The sequence below is a fragment of the Lynx canadensis genome, chromosome F1 (genome assembly GCF_007474595.2).
Source record: "Lynx canadensis isolate LIC74 chromosome F1, mLynCan4.pri.v2, whole genome shotgun sequence".
Taxonomy (NCBI): domain Eukaryota; kingdom Metazoa; phylum Chordata; class Mammalia; order Carnivora; family Felidae; genus Lynx; species Lynx canadensis.
The window spans coordinates 31,195,072-31,209,513 of record NC_044319.2 but is presented as its reverse complement, the minus strand read 5'-3'; the positions used below and the strand labels follow the sequence as shown (position 1 = coordinate 31,209,513).

At 37.5% G+C, this 14,442-nt stretch overlaps 1 protein-coding gene across 1 annotated transcript in view; it reads right to left on the bottom strand.

The window, feature by feature from the left end:
* Positions 1 to 14,442, bottom strand: part of INTS7 (integrator complex subunit 7) — a 92,906-nt gene that overhangs the window by 27,524 nt on the left and 50,940 nt on the right. Inside the window, exons 9-13 of the mRNA XM_030302239.1 lie at positions 10,139 to 10,273; positions 7,033 to 7,130; positions 4,267 to 4,506; positions 2,562 to 2,699; positions 1,282 to 1,488 (exon numbers count right to left, since the gene is read on the bottom strand). Coding sequence (XP_030158099.1) covers positions 1,282 to 1,488; positions 2,562 to 2,699; positions 4,267 to 4,506; positions 7,033 to 7,130; positions 10,139 to 10,273 — 818 coding nt within the window. The remainder of the gene's footprint in view (positions 1 to 1,281; positions 1,489 to 2,561; positions 2,700 to 4,266; positions 4,507 to 7,032; positions 7,131 to 10,138; positions 10,274 to 14,442) is intronic.

The window sequence follows — 14,442 nt, the reverse complement described above, 5'->3', positions numbered from 1 at the left end:
AAATACACATACCACACAAATCATTAGAATACTATTAAATATTCAACAGGATTTTCATAATATTAATTCTGTCTGCTTCACTGTTCTCTGAGCTTCTTTCACGGATAGAACCATTTTCTGTGCTGAATAAACAAGCTGCACGTGAACTAGAAAATGAAATAATTTTACTGATCGCAACCAATAACCGTACCTTTTGATTTTCTGAGGCATTTATTAGCCTGATATAGGTTACAACACTCTCTTCCTGGAATAATCAAGAGGAAAGAATCACAGTAGTCCCTGCTACTGGGAGCACCATGAGCTAGAGAGAAGCCATTTGTGTATTCCCGTTTTTAAAACAGCTGCTGATTAATCCTAGCTAAAAAAGAAATTATACTTCAAAAGATATGTACCACAGGAGTCTGAATATTCTGTCTCTTTTGTGACATCTGTTTACTCTTTATTCTACTTCGGAGCATCTCTTTTGGGATGGCCCACCATTAAGAATAGTTTAGATTACGTGATAAACATATGTAAACAGGCACCAAAAGTTTTATGGTTCCATGTAAATATATACAATCTTAAAAGTTGGGTGACAATACTTACAAATTGTCTAATTTTGATTATATAAACTCTTTACTCTTGAGGGGAAAAAAATCTTTGCATTAATACAGAACACGCTCCTCTTGGATATAGGTTCTTACTTTGGAATACGACTCATTTCAAGGAAACGTAAGAAATGTTAATGGTCTGCCCTTCCTGCAACCCCTTTACTCTCCTGGCAGAGAAAACAAAAAACAGTAGCTGGCTGACTATTAATTTGAATAGGAGGATATCACAAAGGGGTAAAAAATGGGACGCTAGCATCCTTGATAATTCCTTCTTTGTCTACAAAGTAAGAAACTCTAGTTTCTTAGTGAGCAGCTTCCAGGCATGAAATAGGGGGCAGGGAGTTACATGTGATGGTTGGTACTGAGCCAGTACGTCTTATTACTAGGAGTCTAGAGAGGAAATACCTATCTCCACGTGTCCTTTCTGCATGGATTCAGTAATCCTTCTTCTCTGTGGTACCTAGTACTTGACAAAAACAAAATGATAAACTTCCATCAACTTATGAATATTAAAAAGTGGGGGAGGGGTTAAGGATTTACTACCACATCCTATTTATTGTTTTAATATTGCTAAATCTATTTATCAGCAGATTTTTCAAGGTAGTTAGAACAGAATAACCCAAAAAGAAAAGGGAGACCATTCTCACACGAATCAAGTTATCATCACCAAAGGAGAATTAAGAGTACTTACTGTTAAGGAAGCAATCCCTTTGTGGTAGAATTTTAAAGACTCAGCAATGCAAGAAAGTGCTGAACTATAGTTCTCCTCTTGCAACCCGGTGAGGCACTGTTCTGCATGTGAGAACTCCTTCAGACTATTCAGCCAGAAGTAGAAATGTTCTGAGGCAACCTGAGTCAGCAAACTCTGATAAAGCTCTCTGGCCATGTCATGGTTACCCTAAAAAGGTGGGGGGGGGGGGGTGCACATGATGAGATTCTTACATTTGAATTAGGTAGTGAGGCAGCTAAAAGACAAACTCAAACCTTGGATAAGTTTTAACAATCATTCTTCACATTATATAATTCTTTGAGACTCAGTCTAAGTATTTCTTCAGAGAAAATATGCTGAGCTGCTTTTATATAACAGAATGCCTGAAGTTCTTTTCTAAAACAGTTCCAAAGAGAAAATAAATGGAATGAACTATAACTCACATCTAGAATTTTAGTTCAAACTATAGAAAGTATGAACACCTACTGTATGTCATTCTGTATGAGCTAGTTAGTGCAGTGGGGAGGTGGGATGTGAACTCCAGTAAGTTCCCTGAAGTGATTATTAGCAGCACCGCGAATGCCTCTCGAAATGACCGAGGGAGGGGAGCTGTTGGGGGGAACGTGAGCTCGGTATCCTGCAGTGCCTGGATGCTTGGGGGTATTGACTATAACAAAGAATTGTTCTCTCGATAGAGCTCCTCCCCACATTTGAGAAACACCGTAAAATGAGAACATGTGTTACAATATCTAGAATAACACTTCTCAAACTTGCTCTCTGGTCTTATCCCCAAAGGATTTCTATACTGTCCAAGCTCTATATTTCTCTCAAACAAAATAAAAATTGTTAGGCTTTTCGTATGGCTGAGAAGAGAACAGCCTACTAAAACGTGCCCCTATCTCCAAATAAGAATGACAAGGTTGGAGAGAGAGAAGGAAGAAAGATCTGGTGTACTGATGATGGAGGATGGAAGTGGTGGGTGGGAGGCAGCTGTGGTTATGAGAATACAGGGCAAAATGAAGTGGCTGAAACTCTTCAGCCAAAAAGAGTTCATATTTTTGGAATTCCCGTGGAACTTTCCCCATAACAACACACGAGAAAAGTTATAAACTAGGTCCTTTCCATTATCATCTTTCAATCCCGTGACTAAAACATACTTCCATATTTACTTTCCATCTTGACTAGGGGTGACAATCACACAATCAAAGGTTTGTAACCTGTCACTTTCACCAACCCAGTTCACACAGAAGGATAACACGTACCATTCTGGATGCCTGTCTGGCAATTCGGTAAACAGTCCATCCATTGGAGACACTTTCGAGCTGCTGCTTAATTACTGCCTTTACTTCAGCGGATAGTGCTTTCTGACTTGCTACAAATATCACAGTGGCCAAACTCACCTAACGTTGAGAAAGAAGTAAGAAAAATAAGGAAGAAAACATGTAATTCTATCCAATGTCATAGATAACTTTAACCAAAAGGGAGAAAAATTAGAACCCATCAAAAAAGAACAAAATTTGTTTTCCTTTGACATTTATTAATTTTCCACTTCGAAGTCATTAAGCAATTTATCCCATTGCTCAGAGTATTGTTTATAATAGCAAATAATCAGAAACAATGCCCATAAATACGGATAAGGAGATTATGATATCACACAGTGAAATACCATATAGTAGTGAAAGGGGTAAACCAGAGATACCCTTATCTATTAGATGGCTCCCACCAAACAGGCAAAGAGACAACATGCAAAAGATTTCATGTAGCAAAATAACCTTTATATAAAGTTAAAAATATGAAAAGAATATTGTTTATTACTTAGGATATATACCAAGGTAGTAAATGTGTAACATGCATGGGAACGATGAACACCAAATGCAGGACAGTGGTTAGCTCTGGGAGAAGGAAGAAGATACTATTAGGGAGGTACATAGGGAAGTACAATTCAACTGTACTGGTAAGATTTTTTTTCTTAAGCTAGGTGACGGATGCAAATGTTTTCATATTATTCCTTATGCTTTAATATTATGTTTCATAATTTAAAACTGTCTCACAGTAGTACTAACAAAAAAGGGACAAAGAACATTAGTTGAAAATGCCGCTTCAATAAAAAATAAACTTGGCTAACTGTGTCTTAGTATTCTGAAGCTGATATATACAAAGGTCCACATAAGCTGGGATAACTGTATGATGTCATTCCCATGGCTACTGCCACTTGGTCATCAAGGGTAACTTTTCCTGGTAGGAATGAAATGGGGGTAATCTTTTACACAATTCTCCCCGGAGGATTAAATATAAAATGAGCTTGAGTAAGAAATCTCATTACACTTTTCTCCAAGCCCTAAATTCAGATGACCACAATATGAAGCGGCCAACTTAAGGCTTACATCTCATTTATGCTTATTTAGAGCGAAGCCTACTCTCAGCCCTGGAGAACTTCCAACTACACGTTATTATATAGCTTCCCTGTCTTCTGTTTCTAAGCATGCACCTTTCCCAACCCCAGGACTATACTGAAACCTAAACAGGATTCTAAACAGCTACTGAGGTCCTAAATTGGAAAAGAGGAATTTGAGCTAATTTATGGTCACTGTTATCATTACGTCTTTAACTTACATTTTTGAAAGTACAAAACAGGGTTTAGTTCATTACTGCTTTGCATTAGAAAGGAAAAAAAAATATTTTCACTTTGTAATAAAACAAAAATATCAGACTGGAGGCTTGGCTACACTAAGCAACTTGACAGGGCTTGGGAAGAATGCAGTTTTAGATTTGAACTAAACAGAGCTTTGTAAATCAAAAGTGGAAACAGTCAAAAGCTCACAGTTCCAATTCTGTTCTGACTTCAGCAGACTCTTGGTCTTACATAATTAATCTAAGTAGAGTCAAACAGTAACGTTGACTTCCTAAAGTAATTCCCACTACACCAGATCTATTCATCCCCGGCAGGTTCAAAAGGTGGCTCTTTACCAGAAGTTCCTGCTGCTTGTCTGTGGCTGACCGTCCGATCACCTTGTAGAGCTCCATGAGGTCCCCGAGCATTCCGTCGCCCAGCACTGGCAGCTGCATGGCAATGGCCGCCAGGCAATGGCACATCAGGATCCGCGCGGCATCCTGAGCACTGTGCAGCTGGGTCAACAAGGTCTCAACCACTGACTGGCTAAGATGAGGCCTGCCCTTGGCTAGCTTCACCATACAATTCAGAGCAATCTGCACATTGAATAAAAGATGGACCAGTTACATGCTGAAGGTATTAACTGAAGCTTTAAAGAAAAGAACTTCGTACAAGTGATTAGGAAATATCAAGGAAAAGGTTTTCTGTGGGCATAACATTTGCCTGCCTAAGAAACACATGGCATACTGAATCTTATGATCAGAATCTGAAAGTGAGCCATGTTTAAATGAGAGTAAGTCGGGACTGTATATTAACCACTCATTTCAAGGTAGGCCTATTTAAAAAAAAGACTTAAGATGAAAATCACAACAAGGAAGAGGCCATATACATGCCAAATGGGATATCACCATGCTGCACTTTCGTTACTTTTCAAAAACTGCTTCTGAAGTATGGTTTGTAAACTTCCCTATACCAGCATCATCCAGGATGCTAACGAAAATACAGATTTCCGAACCCCACCTGTCCCAAACTTAATAGATTAACTTTTTTTAGTATTTGGGTTACTAAGAGTTTAAAGTTCAAAAAAGGTGTCCTAAATGACACTGAGGCACACTGAAGTGGGAAGAGACTTCTAATTTTCTTTCTTTCTTACTTCTCACCTGAAATCCAAAAATCAATTGGCTTTAGAACTTCCATTCGGTCCAGTTAATGGCATCGACTAATATCCCAGCCACCAAAACCAGAAACCAGAAGTCCTCTCATTTTTATGTAGCCAACTGACTGCTACATTTAGTCATTTCCATTTTCGCCAAATCTTCAATATCCACCTCCTTCCCATTCTCTCTACCACAACATAAATCTCTTCCTAATTTCCATCTCTTGAAAGCACGGGCCTGTTAACCCACCTTCGCACTACACCCATGTAGCTTTCAGTATGTGTTAGGAAGACACAATGAGGTCTTCAGAACCAGACAGGTCCAGAGTTGAAGATCAGCCTGCCCTTGATCAGCTAGGTATCTTTCAACAAGTTATTTTATCTTTCTGAATCTTAATTTCCCCGTGAGCATTAAAGAGGGACAAATTTCACTAGATTGGTTTTTTGTAAAGAAAAAAATATATATACAAGTTGTCAACAAAGTATGGCACATAACAGACATATTTAAATAACAATAATAACTACAACAAATGTTACAGCATGTCCATTACTTTAGAAATTTTAATATCCCCTCAACTACCTTGAGAATCAAGACAAAGTTCCTTGGCATCAGGTCTGGTAACCTGCTTGACAGAGCAGATCTTCCAGATCTCCTAATTGTGTCATGTAGCCACAGGGGGCTATTCACCATCTTCCAACATGAGAGGTAGATTGCTGTTTTCATAACTTCTATAACAGTCATCCCTTGGATTCAAATGATCTTTCCTCAATACTGAAATTCTACCCCATCTTTCAAGGTTTAACTCACAAGACAGCTACTCGTTCAAATCTTCCCTAACATCCTTAGTTCAACTGAATCACTCTTAACTCTGTCCTCTCATTAGAATTGCACTTCGATTCGTACTCCAGGGAACTTAGTGCATTCTGTTTGGTATTATTGTCCCTTAGATAAACGTCAGTGTGTTCTAGATGGGGAACTCCTCTAATACAGAGACCTTTCTTGACCATCTATGTATGTCCCATGGTGCTGAGGCCAGTGTTTTATTGACACCTACAACTGGTAAGAAAAGGATTTGGTTTGTTTTCTTTCTCTCTTTTTTAAAACTTTTATGTAAATGTATTGTGGCTCCAAAGGGATTCTGGGGATGAATCATTTGCCAAACACATTTTTATTTAACTAATATCTTTACTGTTCATCACTGTGACATACCTTTTCTTAACATTCTAAACTAAGTTATGACTTACTTCGAACTGAATCATAACTTAGACAAGCTATCATTCTTATAATCTCTAATATCTGCCTAATAGCCTTTTACTTCTATTAGCCCCCCCTTTCTTAATTTTGTACCATCACAAATTGTATTTCATATTTCACTCCAATAAGAGTAGGCTCATTTCACATCTTAAAAGCCTTAAAAATCTCCAGTGTCATAATAAATTTTAAATATCTCTTTTAAAATCTCTTATCAGTGTTACCTCAGATTATAAACTTCTGTAAGTACAGGGGCTCTGCCTATTTAATTTTGCCTTATGTTGCCTAGGACCTTCATATGTATTTACTTCAACTAAATAAACACTGTCAACTGAAGGCAAAATAGGCCAAAGTTTGGATTTTTACTTTGTCTATTCTTTGGAATAACAATGGTCAAAGCGATAATTTTGAAAGTGAAGATCAAGGGCAAATTGTGTGTTTAAGCCAGAGTTGACAAACTACTGCCCTTTGGCCAACACCTGCCTGGTTTTGTAAATAAAGTTTTACTGCCGTACCACCACACTTTCTTTCTTCCCCTTATGCACACCATCCATGGCTGCTTTGTCCTATAACTGTAGAACTGAGTAGCTGTGACAAGAGTGTATAGCCTGCAAAACTTAAAATATTTACTATTTGGCCCTTTATAGAGAGACTGCCAATCCCTAGTTGAGGCAATAAAAACAGGCATTATATTAAAATAAATGATATTTTCACCTTTAACGTGGCTTGAGCACCTGGACTATCATCTTGACTACAAAGTACCAAAAGGGATTCCAGGCCAAAGACAGCATCTTGTTCCAGTGCCAAAAGGTCTAGAGGAAAAACACTAAGTTTTACAGTGGTCAAATGGAGAAGATTAAATACACACACACACACACACACACACTTAGAAGAAAAAACATTAAGGACTGGAAGATATAGGAAACACTGTCATGTGTAAAGCTAACCTTCCTGAAAAAGTACATGCGCCATTACTTATGAAATGTAAAGGCTATCTTTAGACTTCCACTTTCCACTACTTTACTAATGATTATAAAAATGTATACATTACATCAAACTAAAAACTTTCTGCGCAGCAAAGGAAACCATTAACAAAATGAAAAGGCATCCTGCTGAATGGGATAAAATATGTGCAAATCATGTATGTGGTAAGGGGTTAATATCCAAAATATATAAAGAACTCATATGCAGCAGCAAAAAACAAACCCTCCGATTAAAAACTGGGTAGAGGACCTGAAAAATCATTTTTCTGAAGGACACATCCAGAGGGCCAATAAGTACATGAAAAGAGGCTCAACATCACCAATCATCAGGGAAATGTAAATCAAAACGACCACGAGAGATCGCCTCACACCTGTTAGAATGGCTGCTGTCGAAAAGACAAGAAAGAACAAGCTGGTGAGGATGTGGAGAAAAAGGAACCCTTGTGCACTGCTGGTGAGAATGCATATTGATGCAACTGCTCTGGAAGGCAGCATGGAGGTTCTTCAGAAAACTGAAAACAGAACTAGTATATGATCCAGCAATTCCATTTCTGAATATTTACTCACAGAAAATAAAAATGATAACTCAAAAAGACATATGCACCTTCATGTTCGTTACAGCATTATTTATAACAGCCAAGATATGGAAACAACCAATAAGATGATGGATAAAGAAAATGTGGTATTGATACACAAAGGGTCATTATTCAGCCAAAAAAAGAAGGAAAACCTGACATTTGAGACAACATGGATCGATACTGAAGGCATAATGTTAAGTGAAATAAGTCAGACAGAAAAAGACATATGATCATATGATTTCACTTATATGTGGGATCTAAAACAAACAAATGAACAAGCAAAAAGCAAAAGCAAAAGCAAACAAAAACCGAGCTCGTAAGTACAAAGAACAGACTGGTGGTTGCCAGAGGCAGGTGGTAGGTAAAAATGGGAGAAGAGAGTTGAAAGGTGCAAACCTCTAGCTATGAGATGAGTAAGTCATGGGATGTATTGTATAGCATGGTGAGTATAGTTAATAACACTATACTGCATATTTGAAAGTTGTTAAAAGGGTAGATCTTAAAAGTTCTCATCACAAGAAGAAAATTTTATAACTGTATATAGTGACTGACGTTAAACAGACTAACTGTGGTGATCATTTCACAATATATGCAAATATCAAATCATTGTGTCATACACCTGAAACTAATATTTAAAAAAAGATATATATACCCACATTAAATCAAGAGCTAAAGCTGTAAAGGTATAAATAAAGCATAACTGAAACAGGGTCACCAGCTTCACTGAGGAAAATACTAGGAACGGCAAACCATGTCTTCCAAACTAGACATAAATCTTTAATCTTCTTTCCTAACTGGAGAGATTATGCTTGTCTATTTTCACCTACAAGGTAACTTTCTAATGAAAACTGCACCCCTTTTAGGAAGTAATGAAGATGCCACATAATCTTATTAATGTTTTAAGTCAGACCACAAAGAACAAATTCCTAAAGATGTCTCATGTAATAGAGTACTACAGCATCTTTCCACTGCCATGGGGCTAAAATTTCTCTAGAAGCTCTAGAAAGTTCTGAATATATTAGTTAACCATATTTAGGTTAATATGTATGAGCTTTGAGAACACACAGTTTTCTACGTTACATGGTAGAAAACACTCATAACTATTTAAAAAACAAAACAGGTTTAATTATTCAAATAAGAATCAACATTTAAAGAACAATTTAAAGAAATGTTATCTGAATTAGTATAAGGCTTGACAAACAGTGTTAGGACTACTGAAGGTCAGGATGCTAGAGAAAAAAAATAGGTACTAAGAATGAGCAGTGCTGACGTTTTGTGGGGCTAAGATTTCTATTTATGATCCTTAATAAAGATCAAAATAAACACTGTAACAGAAGAAATATCCAAAATGCATTTCTGGTTTTGAACACCAGCATGAACTTATTCAAGCCTTTATTTACATCAAAGATGTTAGGAATATAATAAAATGTAAGCATTTTCTTTTTCTTTCTTTTCTTTCTTTCTTTCTTTCTTTCTTTCTTTCTTTTCTTTTCGTTTCGTTTCGTTTCGTTTCTTTTCTTTTCCTTTTCTTTTCCTTTTTTTTTTTTTTTCTGAGAGAGAGAAAGAGCTCCAGCAGGGAAGAGGGGCAGCGGGAGAGATCTAGAGTGAACCTTAACCAGGCTCTACGGTCCACAGAACCCCAAGTGGGGCTCAATCTCAGAACCCTGGGATTACGACCTGGGTCTAAATCAAGAGTCTGCCAACCACTTAACCAGTTGAGCCACCTAGGCACCCCTAAGCATTTTCTATTCATATCTCAAATTATGCAAATCAGTTTAACTTTAAATACCCAGAGACAAATTCTATGCCAATTTAATTCATATTACTCTGTTAACTCATTTGCCCCTAGGTGAAACTATTTGTTACTTAAGCCCCTTGTTAACTTAAAGTATTTTTTCCTAAATTTTTCAGGCTTTTGTACAGGTGAACAAACTGTCATACCACAGGGCAGTCATAAGCGATTCCTACCCACAGCACCATCCACGCAAAGTTCAGCACTGAGAGGAAATGGGCAATGCTCCATGAAACCTTTCAGTTTCACAATCTCAATCCCAAGGTCCTCATTTTCATATTTTTATTTTTCATGGGATTAAGTAGTCTTGAGAAAACCTGCTCTAAGAACACTTCAGGAGGCAACCAGTAGGTAAAAGCACAAGTGCTAAAAATAATAAGGGATTAAAAAACCAAAGACACATACACAATTCCACCAAAACTTCAATTTGAAAGTTTATATATAGTATCAGTCCTGATCAAACTGACCTTTTTCTTGACAGGAGACAGTTATATTAGTTAGGACTCGCACTCCATGAGCTGCAATGCCCCTGTTGTTATGGTAACAGCATTCTTGGGCTAATCGGACCAAGTCAGAAGATCTGGGGGAAGAACCCACGTTTCCTAAACAAGAAGAGAAAAGTAGCACCGATTTAATTCACTCATATAGTCCAAAAGCAATTCAATGTCTAGGTTCATTTTTCTCATTTTCAAAGGAAAATTTCTACTCCATCTACTTCTACTCCATCATCAATAAAAACAATCATTCCTGCTTCTCCTGCCAAGGTACTTAGAACAGGTATATGTGATAGTCTGTAATGATTAGGATCTAAAATAATATAGGACTTTCCCACAAAAATATTAATAAAAACTGACTAAGGAGTACAGCAAAAGCCAAAACAACTAAAGATTGGTTCTGGGGAACCAATTGGTTCTCATTAAAATTAGGATGTCAATACAGGCTTCTAATCAGGTAAACCTGACCTTTAAGAGAGGAAAGAAAAAGAGAAACAAAACTTTTAAAGTTTGCTTTTCTTACCTCAATGGCTGGCATAGAGTTAAGGTTTACACAGAATTCATGATTTTAGAACTGGAAAGGATTCTGACATCACATGATTCAATGCTTTTTACAGAAGAAAGTGAAGCCCAAAGATTTTAAGCATCTTGCCCCTGAGATCATAAAATCTGTTACTTATGTCCTACCCCTGTGCTTTATACCTTATGCTCTCTGCTATAGATTGCAGTGACTTTTAAAATTCACACTTGAAATTCTGTAATGTAAAATCAGTTACTTATGTCCTACCCCTGTGCTTTATACCTGACGCTCTATGCTGTAGATTGCAGTGACCTTTAAAATTCACACTTGAAATTCTGTAACGTAAGGCTTATGTTGCAAATATTTTTACATACAGTAGAGAAGCTCTCAGGTATAAGTGAGTGAGCTTCAAGAAGATTAAAGCTTTTCAACTTTTTAGCAGTCTCTTGTTCCTGCCTTCCTTTTTCCATTCTTGCTTATTTTCCATGATTCCTACCAACTTCAACCTTGCCTCTCCTACCAAGGTTGATCATATCTTTTGAGGTTGAAGGGGGACATCATTACTACTTACAACTGGCATAAACCAAAACTACCTCAGGCAGTGTGGGACATATATCGCCTTACTGATCCCCAGTTTAACATAAAAATACTAGCTCAGGTAAAGCCTCAGTGTTTTTAAAATATTTGAAAAGCTTTTCAAAACTATGGCACTTGTATTTCCTCCATTCTTTTTCTTTCCTATGTGATTTGGACAAAACAGACTCATTTATAAATTTACAAATGTGTTCTGCAACTTACATTTTTCCTTTTTTTCTATGAAGCGTCATCATAAGACACTTGGCAAAAAAAACATAAAAATCCAAAGAAAAAAACAAAAATCATCCCAAATCCCACAAATGAGTGTGGCATTATTTCATTAGCTTTCTAGAGTGTTTCCTTTAAAAGATTTTTTTCTCTTTACGCACATCAACACAATTTAAAAATTCACACATACTCATGATAAGTAGATAGTGGCCAATACTCTGCCTTTAAAATATAGTATTTTGTGGCATTTTTCTATGTTAACTGTTTCAGGGAAAATATTACTTTTAAATTTAATTTTTTTATTTACTTAGAAATTATTTGCTAAGATAAATCCAACTGGTTCAAAAGGTTCAACAAATATTAGAAAAAGGTATAAAGTCAGTGAATGAGAAGTCTTCTTCATGCACCCAATGTTATCAGTTCCTTGTGTATCATTTCAGGCTCTATAAATTTGCAAGTGCACATATTTTGCTATTGCTTTCTCCTTTTACAGTTTTGCATCTTGCTTTTTCTTTAAACATTGTATCATGGAGATTATTCCATGCCATACATTCTTTTTAATAAATTACACTGACTTCTATTGCCGTTGTATAACATTATTTCTTTAATGCAGTCCCTACTGATGGATTTTTTTATGCTCTTACACCCCTGCTGATAGATAGTATTTTGCTATTACATATAATGATGCTATGAATACCCTTGTACATCTGTCATTTGTCAAATATGTGACTATATTAGTAGGATAAATTCCCAGAAGTGAAATTTCTGGCTCATTTATAATTTTGATGAATATTTCCAAATCACCTATGCAGACTAATAATTCACAACCCATGAGCAATGAATGAGAGTCGTGGTTCACCCACACCCCTGCTATCAAACTTCTGAATCTATGCCAATCTGATGGACTGGTAAAGTATTTCAGTGTGGCTTTGTTTGGCATTCTTTTTAGGTATGTGCGACACTGAACATCTTACATGCTTACGAGCCATTTGTTAGTGATTTAGATGCAAAATTAAATTTTGTTTTACAAACTATCCTGCTTACATTGAAAAAATCTAAGCAATGAAAACATACTTAAACATTTACCATTGCTTACGGGAATAGTCCAATTTTGTAAAATCCTTGACTTTTACTTTCCTATAAGCATTACCTAATGTGGTTATTTAAACCTTTTGCTTAATTCCATATAGAAACTGCAATTTAATAAAATTCAACATTCAATAAAAGGACAAAGCTCAAGAAGTGCTTGAATACTACAACCTGACAAAGCTTATACATGACTTTCAAAAAATAAAGAAAAAGAAAGTCATTTTACATCTAGGTCATTTAGTATAAAACTGCACCCTAAGTCAGAACTTTTGGGTTCAGGCCCAGGCTAAGGCACTTTATAATGTGTGCCTTTGGACATATCACTGCAAATCTGTAAGCCTCGATTTTAATACTTATAAACTCCTCTGCATGTGCCTTACTTGAAAGGCTACTTGTACAGAAGCAATGAGACCTTGCATGGGAAGGCACTTATAAGTTATAAGACACAACTAATACTCTGTTTACCACAGCTTTCTTCAGGTAGGATGTCGGTCAAGGATAGTAAGTATCAGCTGAGAAACTGAGACTGGCTGATTCATGTAGAAAAAGAACTTAGGGAAAGCATAATGGGCATGTGATTGTTGATAAAAAAAGGCTGTAATAATACATCCCTTGCAGGCAAGCCCCTTTGCAATGCAATTTTCTAATTCCTTGCTAAAGAGGTGTTTATTTCTCCACTTATTTAGACTTGGCTGTGTGACTTGCCCTGGCTACTGAGACATGAAGAAACATGTGCAAGCGAAACGCGAAGAAGTGCTTCTGTGCTGGTGGCCTGCCTTCTTTTGGCTGCTGTGAGGACCCTGAGGACACGATGTTAACAAAGCTAAGGTGGCCTGCTGAGAGTCCCATGCAGGAGAACCATGGTGCCTCTGCTGAGAGCCTTTCATGCTCCAGCTGGTGAATGAGACTACTTTAGACCGTCCAGTCTGGTCCAGGTTCCAGAGGACTGCAGTTTTCTGAGTAAAAGCCAATCAAAATTGCTGATATACAGAATCAGAGCAAACACGATGGTTTTAAGCCACTAAGTTTTGAGGCGATTTATTTTGTAGCAATGGATAACTGTAGAAATACCTCACAGAATGGGGCGCTTGGGTGGCTCAGTCAGTTGGGCGTCTGACTGAGGCTCAAGGTCATGATCTCAAGGCCTGTGAGTTTGAGCCCCATGTTGGGCTCTGTGCTGACAGCTCATAGCTTGGAACCTGCTTCTAATTCTGTGTCTCCCTCGCTCTCTACCCCTCCCCCAGTCACGCTCTATCTCTGACTCTCTCAAAAATAAACAAACATTAAAAAGAAAACTTTTTTAAAAAGAAATACCTCACAGAATTACTGGAAAGGCTAGAAAACTAAGCTTAGAAAATAGGAAACAGGCAAGGCTAGAGACCAACCAAGATCACTGCCCAAACCATGCACAGAATGAGTTCAGTGAAGATATTGCCACCACTGGCACTGATTCCTCAACGTCACAACTTACACTGCTGCCAAAGGGACCACACATGACACAGCAAACGCCCACTGCCTACGGCAGATCCTAGAAACTGGATGTGGCTGTGGTCACCGCTGTATCACTAGTATGTATTCTCCCACTTCCCAACTTTTTTTTTTTTAATTTTTTTAAATGTTTATTTAATTTTGAGAGACAGAGGCAGAGACAGAGCACAAGTAGGGGAGGGGAGGGGGGAAACAGAGAGAGAGAGAGAGAGAGAGAAAGAGAGAGAGAGAGAGAGAGAGAACCCGAAGCAGGCTCCAGGCTCTGAGCTGTCCACACAAAGCCCGATGGGGGGCTCGAACCCACGAACTATGAGATCATGACCTGAATTAAAGTCAGATGTTTAACTGACTGAGCCACCCAAGCACCCCAATAAAG